General features: G+C 52.8%; 1 protein-coding gene across 5 annotated transcripts; it reads right to left on the bottom strand.

The window, feature by feature from the left end:
* Positions 1-3,507: 3,507 nt before the first annotated feature.
* Positions 3,508-14,592, bottom strand: LOC133362222 (protein Wnt-5b-like). 5 transcript variants are annotated; one of them, XM_061581154.1, is made up of 6 exons: positions 14,468-14,592; positions 12,881-12,938; positions 12,187-12,303; positions 4,913-5,029; positions 4,375-4,696; positions 3,508-4,069 (listed from the first exon to the last, which is right to left on the bottom strand). In XM_061581154.1, exons 1-6 carry the CDS (start codon positions 14,581-14,583, stop codon positions 3,972-3,974), a joined length of 828 nt encoding a protein of 275 aa, XP_061437138.1. In that variant the 5' UTR covers positions 14,584-14,592; the 3' UTR covers positions 3,508-3,971. The 5 variants fall into 5 exon arrangements, with proteins under 5 accessions (XP_061437138.1, XP_061437140.1, XP_061437141.1 ...); XM_061581156.1 differs by having other exon boundaries at positions 12,202-12,303; XM_061581157.1 differs by having other exon boundaries at positions 12,235-12,303.
* Positions 14,593-20,227: the final 5,635 nt, after the last annotated feature.

The following is a 20,227-nucleotide window of genomic DNA, read 5'->3' as shown; positions in this document are numbered from 1 at the left end:
TTGGTGTCGCGGATCGCGCCGGGAATTGCGCCGGGGCCGTGGACCGCGTCGGGGATCGCGCCGAGGCCGGAGACCGCGTCGGGAGTCGCGCCGGGGCCGGAGACCGCGTCGGGAGTCGCGCCGAGGCCGGGAGGGACGTCGCGGGCGGACGTGACGTCGCGGGCGGAGGTGACGTCGGGGGGAGGTGACGTCGCGGGCGGACGTGACGTCGCGGGGCGTGGTTTCGCGGGCGGGCGTGACGTCGCGGCGGGGTGACGTCGCGGCGGGCGTGACGTCGCGGCGGGCGTGACGTCGCGGCGGGCGTGACGTCGCGGGGGCGTGACGTCGCGGCGGGCGTGACGTCGGGCGGGCGTGACGTCGCGGCGGGCGTGACGTCGCGGGCGGCGTGACGTCGCGGCGGGCGTGACGTCGCGGCGGGCGTGACGTCGCGGGCGGGCGTGACGTCGCGGGCGGGCGTGACGTCGCGGCGGGCGTGACGTCGCGGGCGGGCGTGACGTCGCGGCGGGCGTGACGTCGCGGGCGGGCGTGACGTCGCGGGCGGGCGTGACGTCGCCGGCGGGCGTGACGTCACCAGTTGCCTGCGACGCCGGCGAGTTGCCAGGGGCAACGGCCCGGGGGCGGAGGCAGCCCACAAGATTGACATTGCGCCCTGGAGCAGTTCCACGGCCGCCTCACCACCGCTTTGCGGCAGAGCGAGACGGAACCAGGGGGACCACGCCCCCGTGACAAAGGGAAGGGAGGGGAGAAGGGAGGGGCTCACGGGAAGGCCCACCCCCCAGTCCCCACTGCCCCCTACAATGGGGGGGGCCCCCCACACCACAAGGGGGGCCCATCCTACGTCACCAAGGGGGGCAATTTGCACCACATAGAGAGCCCAGCCCGCAACCCAGGGGTAAGCCCACACTATGTAACAAGGGCGCGTTCACCCTGCTGCGACGCACTCCAAAGGGAGGAACCCCATCTTCAGTCCATTCACATCCATCCCCCATCATTTCACCATGCACCACAGGATAACGAGACGCCGCCTGGTCAGTGGCCGGACTCAGCCACACAATGGAGGAAGCTGGCAAGGCGGGTGGTAGCGGCCACGTCGGGAACCTCGGTCCTGGTCGGTGAAATCGCGGGAGGTGTCGGCACGTATCTTGGTGGATACGGGGGCATCAGCCACGATCATCTCGAGCACCATGCACAAGATGCTGCCGGATAAAATCCGACCTTTATCCCTGTCAAGACAATGTTCATTGCAGCAAATGGAGGCAGCATGGGCTTCCTGGTGCCAGGTTGAAGCCCCGATACAGATTGGGCAGCTCTCGGTAGCAGGACCCATCCTTGTCTCTGCAACGTTGCCCGTACCCGGCCTGTTGGGGACGGACTTTCTGAGGCGGATGCCAATGAAAATCGATCTGGCCATGGGCGGGTGGAAGTCCAGGGAACGCATCTCCATTTCCTAAAGGCGGAGGGGGCCAGCCGGGGTGTACCCTACGTGCAGGCTCTGGTCAGTAAGTCTGTCTCCATTCCCCCGGCAGCCCAGATGCTGATTCCGCTGCAATATCGGTCTCCCCTCGTGACAGCCCGACCAGACTCACCCATCCTGGTGTCTCCGGCGTCAGCTGCCATGGATCGCCATGCGCTGGTGGGAGCCGAAACTATTGTACAGAGGAACCAGCATCTGTTCATTCAGGTGCTCTGAACGCCTCCGATAGAACAGCGACGGTGCAGGAGGAAACAGTTCTGGCCCACGTTAGTCCCTTGTCACTAGGAGCCCAGGGACAAAGCCCGAGCTTGTAGGCAGCATCAGCCAGTCCGAGGACAGAGGGGCCGAATCGTGGATGGACCAGCTGGCGGGGCCTGAGCTGGGATTGCCGCCCGACCAGAAACAGCAGCTGCACTCGTTATTGCATGAGTTCTCGGACGTGTTCAGCCGGGGACCGTTCGACCTAGGGCGCACAAATCTGTCGCAGCACCACATTAACACGGGAGATGCCGCACCCCTGCGCCAAAACACATATAGAATGAGCCCAATGGAAAAAGGGCACATTCAACAAGCGGTGCAGGAGATGCTGCGGGCCGACATAATTTCTCCATCCTCGAGTCCCTGGGGGGCACCGGTGGTCCTAGTCAAGAAGTCAGACGGGTCACTGAGATTCCGACGCCTCAATGCCGTCACGCTGGCCGACGCATATCCCCTACCACGTATTGACGACTCATTGGATGCACTGGCGGGAGCAAAATTTTTCAGTACGCTGGATTTATTGTCCGGGTTCTGGCAGGTCCCACTAGACGCGGACTCCCGGCCTAAAACAGCGTTCCAGGACACCACAGGGCCTGTTCGAGTTCAACTGCCTGCCTATGGGCCTCCAGACTGCGCCGGCGACGTTCCAACGCATAATGGAGTTGGCCTTAGCAGGCCTCCAATGGGAAACGTGCCTCATCTACCTGGATGACGTCATTGTCTTCAGCCGATCATTCGAGGAACACATTGACCGATTACGTCAGGTATTCCTGCGGTTCCGGAACGCGAACTTGAAGCTCAAGCCGTCGAAGTGCCACCTGTAGGGGCAAGTGCTGCTAGCGAGTAGCAGCAGCAGCAGCTATGAAGGCAAAGACAAAGATGCCCCGTGTAGCCTGTAGTAGCAGGCTGTAGGGCAAGTGCTGCTAGCGAGTAGCAGCAGCAGCGAGCTATGAAGGCAAAGACAAAGATGCCCCGTGTAGCCTGTAGTAGCAGGCTGTAGGGGCAAGTGCTGCTAGCGAGTAGCAGCAGCAGCAGCAGCTATGAAGGCAAAGACAAAGATGCCCCGTGTAGCCTGTAGTAGCAGGCTGTAGGGGCAAGTGCTGCTAGCAGAGGGGTGGGTGGCCAGCACCACGCCCGGCCGCCTTAGTCTCTCTTCAAATGGAAATGTTCATACAGTTTTCGATTTAAAGCTTTCGTGACTGCAGGGATTCATCTTCTTGGTTCTTTCGGTAAAGTCACGTAGAAGGGAATTAATAAAATAATAAAAATAAAACATAATAAAATCATTCTCACGACGTTTCGGCCACAACGCAAGCAGCCGTTCTCTGGTGAAGAACAGGTCTGTCGGGGAGACAGCGTCTGAATGTCTCCCCGACAGACCTGGTCTTCACCTGATGACGGCTGTCAGGGAGACAGTGTCTGAATGAAGAGGACACACTGAAGAATTTGAGTCAGTCTTTTATGTATTTTGCATTTATAACGTGAATGATAATTTCCCCCTCCACCGAACGCACGTGTGTTGCTAGGGGCAACCCCCGGTCAGCTGTCTGCGCATGTGCAGATGCATATTCAAATAATAATAATAGCACTAAATTGTTAACTATTTAAAGTTGACGTATGCGAAAATAGAACAGCGCTGGCTCACCGTGGGGCTTATCGCCTGGTACCCGGGTACTTTGAACGTAAACCCTACGGTTCGCGAGCCAAATCTTTCGCAAGTTTCGTCCACGCACAGACACAGACAAACACAGACACACAGAAAATGGCTTTTATAGGCAAGATTGTATAGACGTGTAGTGTAAAGTAGTGTAGTGTAAAGTGGATATAGTGTAACGTGGCTCAGTGAAGGATATGATGGATGCCACAGGGTCACCGAACCCCATTGTGAATCCTCAGTGTGCCGAGTGAATGTTTCGTAGATTTGGCGTTAACAAGAACGGAGTAAAAAGAATAACACTTAGTTACTAAGCACATTCAAGTGATGAGGGTCAAAAAACAGTGCTTCTGCATTGTGGAAATTGACACAAGTGTATAGTAAGGTAGTGAATTGTGTAGTGTATCAAAGTGTAGTGTTTGTAGTAGTGTAATGTATAGTGTAAAGCGGCTCGTAATGATGGGCATGCTGGACGCTGTGGTGCCCTAAACAACTTTGTGGGGATCTCCAAACCCCCACAGCACCTGGCTGAAACCAGATGGAGTCCAATTTCAGCCGAGGCCACCCCCAGCCCGTGGCTGGAGGCTACTTGCAGAAATATTGATCGACGGTCGATGGGCACAGCTTGCACCTGACGTTCCAGCGGAGTTGTTCCTTGCATCCGCACTGCTTCTCCACCGTGACTGGGAAGGGAACAGCAGCAGAGGCAACGGTGCGAAACGGACGCGTGAACCATCGTCGTTTTGCTCACAATGATTTTTCATCGCAATTTTGCGATCGTCGTTGACGTCGCGAGGTGAAAAATCTCCCTTCGAGCGACCCAAGGTTAACGGAAAGCAGTTCTCAAGAAATGTTTTCTATTTAATTGTGGAGTTTACAGTACTGTATAGTGCAGTGTATAGGAGTGAAGAATAGTGTATAGTAGTATAGGGACAGTGCGGAAAGAGAGAGACGGTGCGTGGGTGGAGAAGGGGGGTGAGGGGCTCACCTTGCGAGATGTCGTATCCTCTGTCACAGCACGTGATGACGGAGCATCCCTCGGTGCCCTCGGAGGTGACGTTGCACCGCCGCCCCACCACGCCGGGGATGCCGCTGGCGTCGTCGCGCTCGCAGTATTCCGGGCTGGCGCTCACGTGCACCAGCTCGCTCGCCGTGGGCGCCGTCAACCACTCGTTCACCGGCTCCAGACGCCAGCGGGACCAGCGGGACCAGCGGGTGGCACCGCCGGTAACGGCACCGGCTGCACCGCCGCGACGACCGCTCGTCTTGTGGCTCACCAACCGCATGGCGGAACTTGTGTCGTACTTTTCCTGCAGCCACCATTGTCATCATCATCATCAGGGGATGAGGAGGATCCGCCATGTGTGTTTTTGTTGAAGTGGTGGTGGTTGTTGTGTGAATGCGGGGAACCTCCTTAGTTGTTAGGGACCCCTCCCCCTGTTTGTAGCCCACCTGTCAATTAATCCTTAATCCCCCACCCACACCTCCTCCAGGTGCAGTCTCATCACCGGCAGCCGTGAGCTCACCTTCAGAAAGTTTCCAACTTTGCGAAAGTCGGCGAGATGCGGCGAGCAGACCTGGAGCACGCAGATGCCAAATTCAAAGTGGCACTTGCAGTCAATGGATGCCAGATTGTACACCGCCTGTAGCACCACCACCAACAACGTCATCGTCACTACAACACAATCATTGTTACCACCAACACCATTATCATTTGTCACTACCAACCGCCATTTCCCAATAATTGGCAGTGACGTCACCGACAGCGCTTGTGCCAGGCTGTGTGAACATTAAGCCCACGTGAAGTGTCAAATGTCCGCCTGGCAGGAGGTCATGGGACAGACCCAGGTGCCACGGGTCGACTGACTGAGATGACTGGCCAATGCACCACCTGCGTGTGGCCCCTGCTGCTGTGCCAACTTGCTGCATATTTGCTTCCCAGCGCTCTGCTTGTTGTTGGGAGCACCGCTTCTCTGCCCTCTTTTGCCGAGGGGTGACTGCGTCCAACTCCTCCACAGAGGCCGATCTTAACAACGCTGGTACCAGTCATTAGCAAGTTCACTCAGCTCCACGTCCTCCTGTACCACATCACTGCATCCCTTCTCCAGCCTGTGCCACACCCTTTAAGCACCCTCTATCTGGCCGAACTAAAGTGGCTTTGGCATGCGGTGGCTGGGCATGCGGACTACATGATCCAGCCAAAGCAGCCTTGCCTGCCGGAGGAGCTCAGCAAATGGACTTTGTCCAGATCTTTCAAGGATTTGTGAGCTCTTCACACAATCCAGCCTGGTTAAACCCAGGATGGATTGTAGGCATGCCACCCTGAATGTTTGTAAGTGGCAAAAATGTTACATGGTCATGCCCTCTACGCTTGCAAAACGTGGACACCCTGGTCCACGTTTTGGAAGCGTAGAGGGCATGACCATGGCCAAGAAGACCTGAAGCTTTGTGTGGAGCAACAGACCAGGTAGCTTCCACACAGCATGGCGCAGTCAATGCAAATATAATGCCTCTCAATTTATTGAGACCTCTGCTGTCAGAGAGCTGGTCATAGGCACACTTTCCAGGTATGGGAAACTCTCCACAACTGCCCCATCACCAATTGGGAGTTGTGGAGTGTCCAATGGCACAACATACCCAGGCAGGTGCTTAGTTTTGGTGGGGCTGTTGGCAAGGCCCCACCTCTTAGTGGCAAGCTCCAGGTTCAGCAGCAGAGCCTCCAACTCCTCCTCTGAGTGAGCAGAAATTACCAGATCGGCATACATAACGTGGTTGAGCAATAGGGAGCCATCCCTTGACCGCACCCGGGCATCGATCAGCCTCCCATTGTATCTGTACCAGATTCTGCCGGACAGTCATGGAAAGCTTCACGAACTATGTGGTCGAAAATGTTTTTAACTAATGTGGGAGCCAAAGGACATCGCTGTCGCACCCCAAGGTGAAGAGGGAGTGGTTCCAACTCCCAGCCACGCAGCTTTATCCGGGCCTGCCCACCATCATGAAGGTCTTGAATAATTGTGAGCAGTCGGACTCTGAAAGCACGAAGAACAACCCACAGCCCAGGCCTATTGATGATAACATAGTGACTTGGCCAGGTCAAAAAAGCAGAGATGTAAGTTTTGTTGGAATTCCCTACACCTCTGCTGTAGCAGACGGACAGAAAACATGGCGTCTGTGCAGTCAAAAAAGCAGAGATGTAGGTCTTGTTGGAATTCCCTACACCTCTGCTGTAGCAGACGGACAGAAAACATGGCGTCTGTGCAGTCAAAAAAGCAGAGATGTAGGTCTTGTTGGAATTCCCTACACCTCTGCTGTAGCAGACGGACAGAAAACATGGCGTCTGTGCAGGGCCACCCTGGCCTAAAACCACGTTGGGTCTCCGTGCCAATAATCGTCCACCCATTCACCGTTAATATTCATTTTTGGAAAAGGCATACAAGAGTGATTCTGCCTATTTTTTGTAATATTTTTTTTATCGGCATGTAGCGCTGGGGCATAAGCACGCTGTGAATCTCACACCCCCCCACCCCGCTGCCTCACCCACATAAAAGATAGCTGGAGGTTAATGACTGCAGGAAGTTGTAAAACTAGAAAAACTACACTTAGGCGCAATTGAGAGCATCTGTGTCCACAGGCCATGAGATGGCTGAAAGGTAGAGGAGGAGCCAGGCCTTGATGTGACTTAGGAAATTACTTCAGTAAAGTAGAACAGACACACACGTACACCGGACAAGCGGTCACAATCAAAAGGGGAAAATGTCAAAACTGGGTGGTTTTTTACTTTTGCCGACAAAACTGGATCCCAAATGTCAAAACTGGGTGGTCTTGGAAAACGACAGGCAAAACAGGGTGGTGCTTTTTGATATGACAAAACTGGGTGATGTTCAATGTGGACAAATGTCAAAACTGGGTGAAGAAGGTGTACGATTTAATGTATCATTTTGTACACGTTTAGGTGGGCAAAGGCCGTCGTCATCATGTCTTCCATGTGGTGCATGAGGAAGTGGAAGGGGTCCATCTCGCGAGCCGGCAGAGCCTCGCTGTTCGTGGACTCCACAAAGTTCGTCGTGCGCCAGCCGTACAATGGCGTCATATGCAGGTGCGGGTAGAGCGCCCACGTGTGGGGGTCGATCTTGTTGTAGTACGTGGCCGCCGTAGGCAGAGCTACGCCCAAGCAGCCCAAGGAGCTGCGGAACGCGGCCTCGGAGGCGCACCCTTGGGCATCGTAGATGATGCCTTGGAGGTCGGGCGTGAACGCGGAGCCGATGTTGTCCACGCCGTTGCAGATCAAATGCCGCGTGCAGTGGATGAGCATGAGGTCCTTCCAGTCGGAGGCTAGGATGCCCGTGCCACGATCGCAGAAGACCGGCGTGCCGTCGAGCTCGATGTCGTTGGTCGTGCAGCAGTTGAGAAACCAGTCGTAGGCCGCTGCCGTCTCGGACGGCACCAGCGCCACGGCGAGAAGGACGTTGCGGTTGTTGCCGTCGCGCCCAACGAGGACGAGCATGGTTCCGTTGTAGGCGCGCGCCTTCATGTGCGACCCGTCGATGCCGACGACGCGTTGAAGACTTGGCTGCAACGAGCGTGCGATCGGGTTGCAGATGAACGCACCCCAGAAGATGCCCGCGTCTTCTCTCACACTGCAGGTCGTCGCGTTGAGCTTGCCGAACGTCTCCACCAGCGAGTTGATGAACTCGAAGCCTGCATGGGCCGCACTCTCGTTCGCCGCGATGCACGTGTCCTTGGCGCGGTACATCATCCGGGTCGGGACAATGACGCGAGAAACGTCGGCGACCTGGGCAATGACAGTCGGTGCGGAGGTACGGGGGTTGGCGCGAAAGGCCGAACGGGCTGTCGTGATCTTGGTAGTGCCCGTGCAGCCGTGGTGATCCGTGCACAGCGCCGAGACGCGGAAGCCGTGTCGTTCCCCCGTGAGCTTCGTCAGCTTCACCTTGAAGGAACAAGGTGTTGAACTAGAGCAGACGATGGCAACGTGCCATCCGCCGCTTCGCTTGAGGTCAAGGACCGCGCGCTTGCCTTGTTGCAAAGCAAAGTCTTGGATGCCGTGGATGGCCTCGCGGCGCGTGGTAAAAGTCTTCTTGGGGTGGAGGGTTGCCATTCGAATGTGAGCCGCTCCTCCACCTGTTTCGTGAAAAATGCTTGTGAAAAATCACGCTTCTACGTCTACTTTCAATTTTTCACGAGACAATGTCTATTTTCATTGCCAGCAATTTGATTTTTCACACAATATTTCCGCCAATCACCGTAACGGTGGGCCAAAGGATTGACCAATCAACGAGATGCGCATTCGTTGGTTTGTTCCGCACCATTGGGACCATGGTCAGGAGCGTCAAGCAGGCTAGTCCATCTCCCAAGGACGTCGCCTTTGTCTCTGTGCTTGGTCGTTTGGCGGGCTATGGTCGAATGCATGGCAAATTTAAGGGTGTACAGTAGCGCGTAGCATCAACCAACAATCCAAAAGTTTGGTATTGACGCGAGTCACTAGTCTAGGTCATCACGCAAGGTGGCAGTGCGCCCGCCTGGTTGCAAGCCCGCCCCGAGCTCACTTCCGAGTCCGAGCCGTAGCTTGAAATGTTGGTCGTTGGGGTGCTGGCACACTGTGCCAGCGTACAAATATCAAGTGTGTGTAGTTATATGGTGCTGGCACACTGTGCCAGCATACTAATACCAAGTGTTTAGATGAATGGGGTGCTGGCACAGTGTGCCAGTATACAAATACCAAGTGTTTGGATGAATGGGGTGCTGGCACACTGTGCTAGTATACAATTATCAAGTGTATTTGACAAATGTCAAAACTGGGTGCACCCTGAGTGTCCAAAACTCAAGTTTTTGGCCACCCAGGGTGCACCCAGTTTTGACATTTGGGATCCAGTTTTGTCGGCAAAAGTTAAAAACCACCCAGTTTTGACATTTTCCCCAATCAAAAGGACAGTTGTTCCGTCGTGAGAGGAAACCGACCAATCACAGGCCGAGGAGCAAAATCAAAGGAGTTCCACTCCGTTGTAAGAAGACGGGTCTGAGGTGGGAGATTTTCGGATATAACGAAGAAGCCGAACCACGCAAATCAGTCTTGCGACGGCAAGCTTCAGGGTATGGTCCTCGAAATCAACCGTGGGTGTCGAGTCTTGCAGAGAGGGTCGATGTGTTGCTAAGTGGCGAGTTTGGCGCCGAACGACAGTATGGCTGCAAGTTTTATTCTGCACTTGTCGTGATGTTTTGAGTCGCTCGCAGAATCAAGGACTGCGATAACTTGTATCGTACTAATCCGTAAGAGTTGTGAGAAGCTAAGGAGGTGCGCGAATATATTTTGAGTTTGAGAAGCGAGTGAGGAGCTGCGACGAGCAGCTGACAGCAGCAGGAGCCCTCCCTACCCATACCCTACCCTACCCGAAATGAGTGACAACAGTGACTCACCGGTGACTCACGGTCTACCCGTACCCGCACCCTACCCGTACCCGGCCGGGTACGGGTAGGGTACGGGTGCGGCCAGGTACGGGTACGGGTATCGGGTACCCATTTGCGACCCTGGTGCGGCCGGGTACGGGTACGGGTAGACCGTGAGTCACTGGTGAGTCACCGTTTGCCACTCATTTCCCAACCCGGTTGCGACCTCTGACGTAGACGGAGCCGGACCCATCATCCCTGCCAGCATGGACAGCGCCAGCAGCGTGCGCGGCGTGCAGATTCGGCAAACACCCCGGCGGTGGAGGGAGACTGACGGCGCAGGCAAGAGCGCCGCGTGTTTCACGCACACACAAACCCAGCGCCTTGCTTGGGCCCCGACGTGTTTTCAGTAGGAGGAACGCTGCACCGGAAACCACTGGGTATTGTCAAAAGCACAGTAGCAGGAATAGGTGGACAACGCAAGCCGTGCTGCCCGCTATAATTATTGTACCTTGCGGTGACTGCCCTCCCACACACACAACACGCATATCAGTATGGCTAAGATTGTTACGAAAAGTTTGTGTGTTTTGAAAAGGGTTGCCATCAAGGTGGTTTTTTTTAACTATTAGCCTATCGGGATAAGCATTGTTCTGTCCCTTGAGTTAAATATGGTCTAATAGGGGTTTTCCCCTTTTTTCTGGCAACAAAACTGACACCTTTTGCAAGGAATCATGCTTACATTAACCACAATACTTGCAGTCAAATGCAAACAAAAAGCAATACTCTGGTAATTTATGCATTGGCGTCATCTGGTTGCACCCGAAACGTCGTGATCCATTTGATAGTCTACCCACGTGACGTCACCGAAAGAACCAAAGAGTATGGATCCCTTCAGTCACCAAAGCTTCAACATCAAGATTTTATTTCCCGGCCTTTGAATCGCATCCCAAAGTCGGGTTGACAAAACTCCACCAAAAACAGCAAAAGCCACTCGATGATTCTCCAACATCTTTAAATTGTCTGAAAATATTCATCAGAAACCATACAACTGCCCATATACATTCTAGACAAAGATCCCCTGTGTAGCCTCAACAGACTGCTGGGGCAAGTGCTGTTAGCGAGCGCCTCTGAAGGCCGGCACGGTGGCACACGAGGGGGTGGGTGGCCAGCACCACGCCCGGCCGCCTTTGTCTCCCCAGTGGCGATGTCTTCATATGTTACACACACACACAGATGCACATCAGCGTGGGTCCAGATGTCTTGTGACTCCCCCACCCCAAGTAAACGAGCCCTAATATATTGTTTTCCTGTGCATATTCATTTCCGTTTTAAATTAACCTTGCTTGAACAAATACAAAATTACGTTTTAGATAATTATGTGGGGAGGGGGGGGGGTCACCAGACATCAGGACCACCTACGCTACGAATCTTTAACAAAAAAAGTTGCATTGGACTAAGAAAGTCACTTTTGCAAAGCCGTCTCCAAATAAAAATGATTACATGAAAAATAAAATAATTTAACTAAACACATTACCACAATTGTTTTACTAAGTGGGTGTACGTTAAGAAGTACTGTGATTCGTTGCAATGTCTATGCACTTTTAAACTATAACATTAAATTGACTTGTATGCAACGTTCGCTTTCTCCGCAGTGAACAAAAAATAACACTGCTCAACAACAACAACAACAAAAATTTCTGGCCTGGACGTTTGCAGCTGTTCTAGACTAATTTCAGGGTGCTGATTCCAAATCTGATCTCAGATTTGCTCCGTCACATCTCATTTTCATGCTATCGGCATACCCCATTTTCATTAATTTTACCCGAAATTAACTCTGTCACTTATGATTGCAAGTCGTTGCGAGTCAGTGACTGCTTTAGTGTTAAAATACGGTGCTGTATTTTTAGGATAGTGTGTTTATGATATCATTTTATGTAGATATCCACATTTATTTAATATTTTGCTTCCGCAGTTTTTACTGAAAATGCAATATTTTATATCTCAAAAACCTGATGTGATAGACAAAAACTGATGCCAGATTTGGAATCAGCACCCCCCCAAAATTACATTACAGCCGTTGGAATATCTTATGCCAGAAGAAGTGTGTTGACCAGTGCAATCCGGATTGTCTCAGTTACTCGAATCCCACAAAAGCAGCAACAGCCTCTTCGTTATCCTCATAACCATCATCGTCATCGTCGTCATCGTCATCATGATCATCATCATAATCATCATCATCATCGTCATCATGATCATCATCATGATCATAATCATCATCATCACCAGCTGCTCCTTCAACTTGTTGATGAGCAGGATCTGATCCAGCTGTGTGAAACCACAACATCAACATCACCATCAACATCGTCAACAACATCATCGGCGTCATCGTCGGCACCATAGTCATGATCACCATCGTCGTCATCATCGTTATCATCGCCATCACCAGCATCAACATCATCGCCATCATCACCAGCTGCTCCTTCAACGTGTTGATGAGCAGGATGTTGTCCAGCTGCGTGAAACCACAACATCAACAACATCGTCAACATCGTCAACAACATTATCATCATCGTCAACATCGTCATCGTCAACATCGTCAACAACATCATCATCATCGTCAATATCATCATTGTCACCATCAACATCGTCAACATCATCATCGTCAACATCGTCAACAACATCATCATCATCGTCAATATCATCATTGTCACCATCAACATCGTCAACAACATCATCATCATCGTCAATATCATCATTGTCACCATCAACATCGTCAACAACATCATCATCATCGTCAACATCATCATCGTCAACAACATCATCATCATCGTCAACATCGTCATCGTCAACATCGTCAACAACATCATCATCATCGTCAACATCGTCAATGTCACCATCAACATTGTCGTCATCATCAACATTATCATTATCGACATCGTCAAGATCATCATGTGAAGTTGATGCTATTGATGTTGTTGATCTTATTGATTGTGTTGTTGATGTTGTTCATGTTGATGTTGTTGATGTTGATGATGTTGATGATGATGATGTTGATGTTGTTTATGCTGATGTTGTTGATCTTGGGGTACCTGGTTAGGTGGAGGATGTGACCAGAAGTACGGTGCATTGTATGCTGGGTTGCCCATTCTGTAACGACACTCACCACTACTCACCCACACTCACCACTACAACAACAACCGCCATTCGCCACTAAGTGGCGGTGACGTCACCACGACGCTTGTGCCAGGCCATGTGCACCTTGAGGCCACGTGAAGTGTCGAAAGCCCGCTGGCAGGAGGTCACGGGGCAGACCCAGGTGCCACGGGTCGACTGACCGAGATGACCGAGATGACTGGCTGATGCACCACCTGTGCCCCCTACTGTGCCAACTTGCTGTGCTTTAGCCACCCGGCGCTCCGCTCGTTGTTGTGAGCGTCGCTCCTCCGCCCTCCGTTGTTGTTGGAGGGCGACTGCCTCCAACTGCCCAGTAGCGTCCTTCACGAGCCTCCTCCACTGAGGCCGATCTTGACACCGCTGGTACCGGTCATCGGCAAGTCCACTCGATCCAGCCGAACAAAAGCTGTTTGGGCATGCGGTGGCTGGGCATGCGGGCTACATGACCCAGCCACCGCAGCCTTGCCTGCGGGCGTTCGACACTTCACGTGGCCTCAAGGTGCACTTGGCCTGGCACAAGCGTCGTGGTGACGTCACCACCACTTAGTGGTGAATGGCGGTTGTTGTTGTTGTGTACAGTGTGTGTGTCTGTGTGTACACTGTGTGCGTGTCTGTGTGTGTACAATGTGTGTGTGTGTGTACACTGTGTGTGTGTACACTGTGTGTGTCTCTGTGTGTGTGTACACTGTGTGTGTGTCTCTCTGTGTGTGTGTGTACACTGTGTGTGTGTCTCTGTGTGTGTGTACACTGTGTGTGTGTGTACACTGTGTGTGTACAATGTGTGTGTGTGTACACTGTGTGTGTACAATGGTGTGTGTGTACACTGTGTATGTGTGTGTCTGTCTGTACACTGTGTGTGTGTACACTGTGTGTCTGTGTGTGTACACTGTGTGTGTACCCTGTGTGTGTGTCTGGCTGTACACTGTGTGTGTACACCGTGGTGTCTGTGTGTCTGTGTGTGTCTGTTGTACACTGTGTGTGTACATGTGTGTCTGTGTGTGTACACTGTGTGTGGTCTTGTCTGTACACTGTGTGTGTGTACACTGTGTGTCTGTGTGTGTACACTGTGTGTACACTGTGTGTGTGTCTGGTCTGTACACTGTGTGTGTGTACACTGTGTGTCTGTGTGTACACTGTGTGTACACTGTGTGTGTCTGCCTGTACACTGTGTGTGTGTACACTGTGTGTCTGGTTGTGTACACTGTGTGTACACTGTGTGTGTGTCTGTCTGTACACTGTGTGTGTGTACACTGTGTGTCTGTCGTGTGTACACTGTGTGTACACTGTGTTTGTGTCTGTCTGTACACTGTGTGTGTGTGTACACTGTGTGTCTGTGTGTGTACACTGTGTGTACACTGTGTGTGTCTGTCTGTACACTGTGTGTGTGTACACTGTGTGTCTGTGTGTGTACACTGTGTGTGTACAATGTGTGTGTGTACACTGTGTGTGTGTCTGTCTGTACACTGTGTGTGTACACTGTGTGTGTGCACCACGCTACTCACTCGCAAGGCAACGTTCTTCGATCCCGACTCCTGCCGGGGGAGGCGCTCCGTGCCCGGCGGCATCCGCCAGGAAAACTAGGTAGGGCCCCAGGGCGACTAGGCCGCAGTTGTTCCATATGGTGATGGATGTTGCTGATGATGTTGTTGATGGTGCTGATGATGTTGATGTTGCTGATGATGTTGTTGATGATGTTGTTGATAGTGCTGATGATGTTGTTGATGTTGCTGATGATGTTGTTGATGTTGCTGCTGATGTTGTTGATAGTGCTGATGCTGTTGTTGATGTTGCTGATGATGTTGTTGATGTTGTTGATGGTGTTGCTGATGATGTTGTTGATGTTGCTACTGATCTTGTTGATGTTGCTGCTGACAGACACGTACACACACAGTGGTGGTGTCTACACACAGACACGTACACACACAGTGGTGATGTCTACACACAGACACGTACACACACAGTGATGTCTACACACAGACACGTCACACACAGTGGCGATGTCTACACACAGACACGTACACACAGTGATGTCTACACACAGACACGTACACCAGTGATGTCTACACACAGACACGTACACACACAGTGGTGGTAGCAGCAATCACTACCCTTGCAACAGCAGATGCACGTGAGGGTTGGTCCAGATGTCTTGTGACCTCCCCTCCCCCCAATTAATTGAGCCCTAATATAATGTTTTTCTGTGCATATTCATTTCCGTTTTAAATGAACCTCACTTTAATTAAATGGGGGGGGGGGGTCACCAGACATCTGGACCACCCCACGCTACGGATCTTTAACAAAAAAAATTGCATTGGACTAAGCAAGTCACTTTACAAATAATAATTATTATAAATAACATATAAAATAAAATCCTTTAGCTAAATACATTACCACAATTGTGTAACATTAAGAAGCACATGGATTCGTGTCCATTTGTATAGACATGGAGGGGGGAGGGGCAGTCACGTGCCCACTTGTGGGGGAGGGGGCGATGGAGGAGGGGGTCTCGTGATTGGGGGAGGGGTAGTCACGTGCCCACGAGTGGGGGAGGGGGCGCTGGAGGAGGGGGGGTCTCGTGATTGGGGGAGGGGCAGTCACGTGCCCACTTGTGGGGGAGGGGGCGATGGAGGAGGGGGTCTCGTGATTGGGGGAGGGCAGTCACGTGCCCACGGGTGGGGGAGGGGGCGCTGGAGGAGCGGGGGTCTCGTGATTGGGGGAGGGGCAGTCACGTGCACACTTGTGGGGGAGGGGGCGATGGAGGAGGGGGTCTCGTGATTGGGGGAGGGGTAGTCACGTGCCCACGAGTGGGGGAGGGGGCGCTGGAGGAGGGGGGGTCTCGTGATTGGGGGAGGGGCAGTCACGTGCCCACTTGTGGGGGAGGGGGCGCTGGAGGAGGGGGGGTCTCGTGATTGGGGGAGGGGCAGTCACGTGCCCACTTGTGGGGGAGGGGGCGATGGAGGAGGGGGTCTCGTGATTGGGGGAGGGGTAGTCACGTGCCCACTTGTGGGGGAGGGGGCGATGGAGGGGGGGGGTCTCGTGATTGGGGGAGGGGTAGTCACGTGCCCACTTGTGGGGGAGGGGGCAATGGGGGGGGTCTCGTGATTGGAGGAGAGGCAGTCACGTGCCCACGAGTGGGGGAGGGGCGTGCTCAATGGCTGCCCTCTCACCATTGCTCACCCACTCACACAGAGACCACGTGGCCACAACAGACTTGTGAGGCGTGAAATAGACACCGGCGAGTAGCCACGAGAGGCGGCACGGCACACGAAGGGGGCGAGTGGCCAGTGTGAGTGGGGTGGTGTGGGGGGGGGCCCGCTCCCGACTGACAAGCTTGAGTAGGCACCACTCTCCACCACGTGTCACTTTCCTCTCCAGTTGCAGCTGAAATGTAACACTGGTCAACACACTTTGTCTTCTGGCGTGAGGTATTCCAACGGGTTTAAGGTGATTTTGGGGGTACCGATTCCAAATCCGGCATCAGTTTTGTCTATCACATCAGGTTTTTGAGGTATAAAATATTGCATTTTGAATAAAAACTGCGAAAGAAAAATATTAAATGAATGTGGATATCTACATAAAATTATATAATAAACACGCTATCCTAAAATATAGCACCATATTTAACACTAAAGCAGTCACTGACTCGCAACGACTTGCAATCATAAGTGACAGAGTTAATTTCGGGTAAAATCAATGGAAATTGGGGTATGCCGATAGCATGAAAATGAGATGTGATGGAGCAAATCTGAGATCAGATTTGGAATCAGCACCCTGAAATTAGTCTAGAACAGCTGCAAAAGTCCAGGCAGAAAATAATGTTTGTTGCTGACCAGTGTAATGTAGCCTGTAGCCTGGTTATTAAGCTGGGTGAGTGTACTGACAGTCTATAATATAGACTGTAGCCTGGTTATAAGCTGGGTAAGTGTACTGACAGCCTATAATGTAGACTGTATCCCTGGTTATTAAGCTGGGTGAGTGTACTGACAGTCTATAATGTAGACTGTATCCTGGTTATTAACGACTGCCTGTCGTTGCGTTTTTAATGACTGTAAACCTTGGATTGCGAGTTACTTGGTCTGCGAGTGTTTTGCAAGCCGAGCACATTTATTATTTATTAAATATTAATAATCCCTGCCAGTCACGAAAGCTTTAGATCGAAATTTTAATTTTATAAACGAGCGAGAGGTCTTGCAGTACGAGCAGTACGTGCACGCTTTGTCTGCCGAGCGTCCAGTGATCACAACTGATACACCAGTGCTTCGATGCGCCAGTGCTTGGGATTACAAACACGTGTCCGGAACGAATTCTGCTCGCAATCCAAGGTTTTTACTTGCTCCATCGCTTCCTGCCGATGATGATTCGAACGGCCGTGCTCCAGGGTCGGGTGCGGAGGAGCAGCAGGAGGAGGAGAGGGATCTACACCATGGGAACCTCATTTGCCAGTAAAAATATGATAATTGGTTTTTTACCCTTCTATCTGGCAACATCATATTTTTACTGGCAAATGAGGTTCCCATAGTGTAGATGCTTGCCCCGAGCTCTCATTCTCTGATGGTGCATTGTCTTTGAGTTGTGCGCCTTTTGGCGTCATCTGGTCCAGCCCATGTGAGAATAGGCTCTAAGAAAAGCTGTCTCGGGTGTGGACCAATCAACTTCAAGGACAGTGGACATTATCAGAGTTATGTCTTTTGTTTGTATTATGACTGCAGGTATTGCGGTCTATGCAAACATGACTCCTCATAAAAAGGTGTCAGTTTTGTTGCCAGATAGAAGGATAAAGAACCAATTATCGAGGAGAGGGATGTTGCATGTGTGGGAGACTCGTTGAGGAGGAATGCGTCATCAACCAGGCTATGCGTTAATTGGTGTGCTGACCCGACTCTCTGTGTTGCATTGCATTTCGATATTTTGCGAGGTTACTTAATTTAGTGTGTTTCTCTCCCGTTCTCCTAATTTTCAAGCTTGCGTACTTTACCACCCGTTTACTACTCATTGACATGCTAATTTTTCTTTAACCCCCTCCCTCTCTCTATTTAAGGCCTCGTCACAGAGACGTCCTCTCTCTATGTATCTCTGCGATGTCTGTCTGCTTATATGTCTGTCTATAGTTTTCTGGTTATATTTTTGTTGCTATTTCTTTTATACCTGAGGACGACGACTGCTTGTGTTGCAATCGAAACGTCGTAGCATGCTATTATTTAATTTATTATTTTATCTTTTGCACGCCACTTTACCGAAAGAACCAAAGAGTGGAGGAGTTGGCGGTCCAGGGACAGGCCACACCCCCGCGTTCGCACAGCGCCACGGGGCTCCAGGATGAATTTGGTCGGCGGTTCGAGGCGAGTTCCGTCCGCGTGTTACACTCCCCAACCCGAGCTCGGAAGCGCTCTACAATCTCTGACCTCTCTCTCTCTCTGACCTCTCTCTCTCTTTTCTTTCCTCCATTTTTTTTTTACGATCAGTGGAAGCAAGAAGATGCTCCGTGTATTCGGCACTTTGCTTCGTTAGTCATTTTGTAATTTTTTTTATATAACTTTGTGTAAACCCCCACCTCTCACTCACTCTCTCGCTCACTCTCTCGCTCACTCTCTCGCTCTCTCGCTCACTCACTCTCTCGCTCACTCTCTCGCTCACTCTCTCGCTCACTCTCTCTCTCTCGCTCACTCTCTCGCTCACTCTCTCGGTCACTCTCTCACTCACTCTCTCTCACTCTCTCGGTCACTCTCTCGCCCACTCTCTCACTCTCGCTCTCTGACCTCTCCATCTCCTCTTTCCACACAGGAGGAGCCAGGCTCGATCGAAGGCCAACCAGGAGCTGCAGAAGGTGCGTCACTCTCCGCGCCGGCGATGACCGCGCACGCACCCCACGCCGCCGCAGCTCGTGAACACGGACATCCTGCAGATCGCCTCGCTCCCCGCCCCCTCCTCTCAACCTCCCTCCGCTCGCCTCCCTTCCTCGCTCCGTGCAGGACTTCTTCCGGAGGCACAGACGCCCATCGGAGCTGCCGCCGGCACGGAAGCGGCAGCACGGGGACGTGAATGTGGACTTGGCGTCTCTGCACACGGTCAACCGGGTCGCCCGCGACGGCGCAAACGGTGGGCGTCCCACCCACTGGGCTGTCGCGCCCCGCCACTCGACGTCAGCGCCACCGCCGCCGCATGAGCCAGCGGGCACCTCCAGCGCCGCACGCCGACTCGCGTGCACCACCAGGGCCGGGCGGAGGCTCCTGGAGGCCTGGGGCAACAACAACACGCCTCGTGGAGCTGTTGAGACGATCTTCTTGGTTCTCTCGGTGAAGTCACGTAGAATGGAAATGATAAAATAAGAAAAATGAAACGTAATAAAATAATATGATATAATATAAAATAATAATAGTTTCATAACTTCCCTTCTACGTGACTTTACCGAAAGAACCAAGAAGATAAATCCCTGCAGTCACGAAAGCGTTAAATCGAAACTGTTGAGACGACATTGACTCCTGACCCCCCACCCCGCCGTGACCTCTGACTCCTGACCTCCCCCCCCGCCGTGACCTCTGACTCCTGACCCCCCCCGCCGTGACCTCTGACTCCTAACCCCCCCCCCCCGCCATGACCTCTGACTCGTGACCTCTGCTCCGTGCGCCCAAACGGCGCTCACCAGGCCACCAAGATGACCCTGGAGCAGAGCTGCTCGCAGCTTCGTCACGAGCAGCAGCGGCACGGGGAGCTGCCCCAGACGCTGCAGGCGCCCTCCTCACGGACGCTGCTCGCCGACGGCACCAGCGGTGGCAGTGGCACCAGCGGCATCGGCAGCAGCAGCAGGCAGAGCAGCAGCAGCAGCAGCAACAGCACCAGCGTGCAGAGCAGCAGCACCAGCAGCAGCAGCAGCACCAGCAGCAGCAACAGCACCAGCGTGCAGAGCAGCAGCACCAGCAGCAACAGCAGCAGCAGCAGCACCAGCAGCAGCAGCAGCAGCAGCACCAGCAGCAGCAGCAACAGCAGCAGCAGCACCAGTAGCAGCAGCAACAGCAGCACCAGCAACAGCAGCAGCACCAGCGTGCAGAGCAGCGGCACCAGCAGCAGCACCAACAGTAGCAGTAGTAGTAGCAGCAGCAGTAGTAGCAGCAGCAGCAGCAGCAGTAGTAGCAGCAGCAGTAGTAGTAGCAGCAGCAGCAGCAGTAGTAGCAGCAGCAGTAGTAGTAGCAGCAACAGCAGCAGCAACAGCACCAGCGTGCAGAGCAGCAGGCAGAGCAGCAGCAGCAGTAGTAGCAGTAGTAGCA

This window comes from Lethenteron reissneri, unplaced genomic scaffold (genome assembly GCF_015708825.2).
Source record: "Lethenteron reissneri isolate LAM-NWPU_2019-01 unplaced genomic scaffold, ASM1570882v1 scaffold_1406, whole genome shotgun sequence".
Lineage (NCBI taxonomy): Eukaryota > Metazoa > Chordata > Hyperoartia > Petromyzontiformes > Petromyzontidae > Lethenteron > Lethenteron reissneri.
Note: the sequence above shows the minus strand (reverse complement) of the source record. Positions and strands in the feature narration are given on the sequence as shown.

What these genes read in the sequence shown, in the direction of transcription:
- LOC133362222 (XM_061581154.1), bottom strand. Translation starts at nt 14,583, where the DNA reads ATGGAACAACTGCGGCCTAGTCGCCCTGGGGCCCTACCTAGTTTTCCT. An exon ending in CACATCCTCCACCTAACCAG is followed by an intron (nt 12,304 to 12,880) that starts GTACCCCAAGAT and finishes GGTTTCACGCAG; the next exon opens with CTGGACAACATCCTGCTCAT. An exon ending in CGATGGTGATCATGACTATG is followed by an intron (nt 5,030 to 12,186) that starts GTGCCGACGATG and finishes GTGGTGCTACAG; the next exon opens with GCGGTGTACAATCTGGCATC.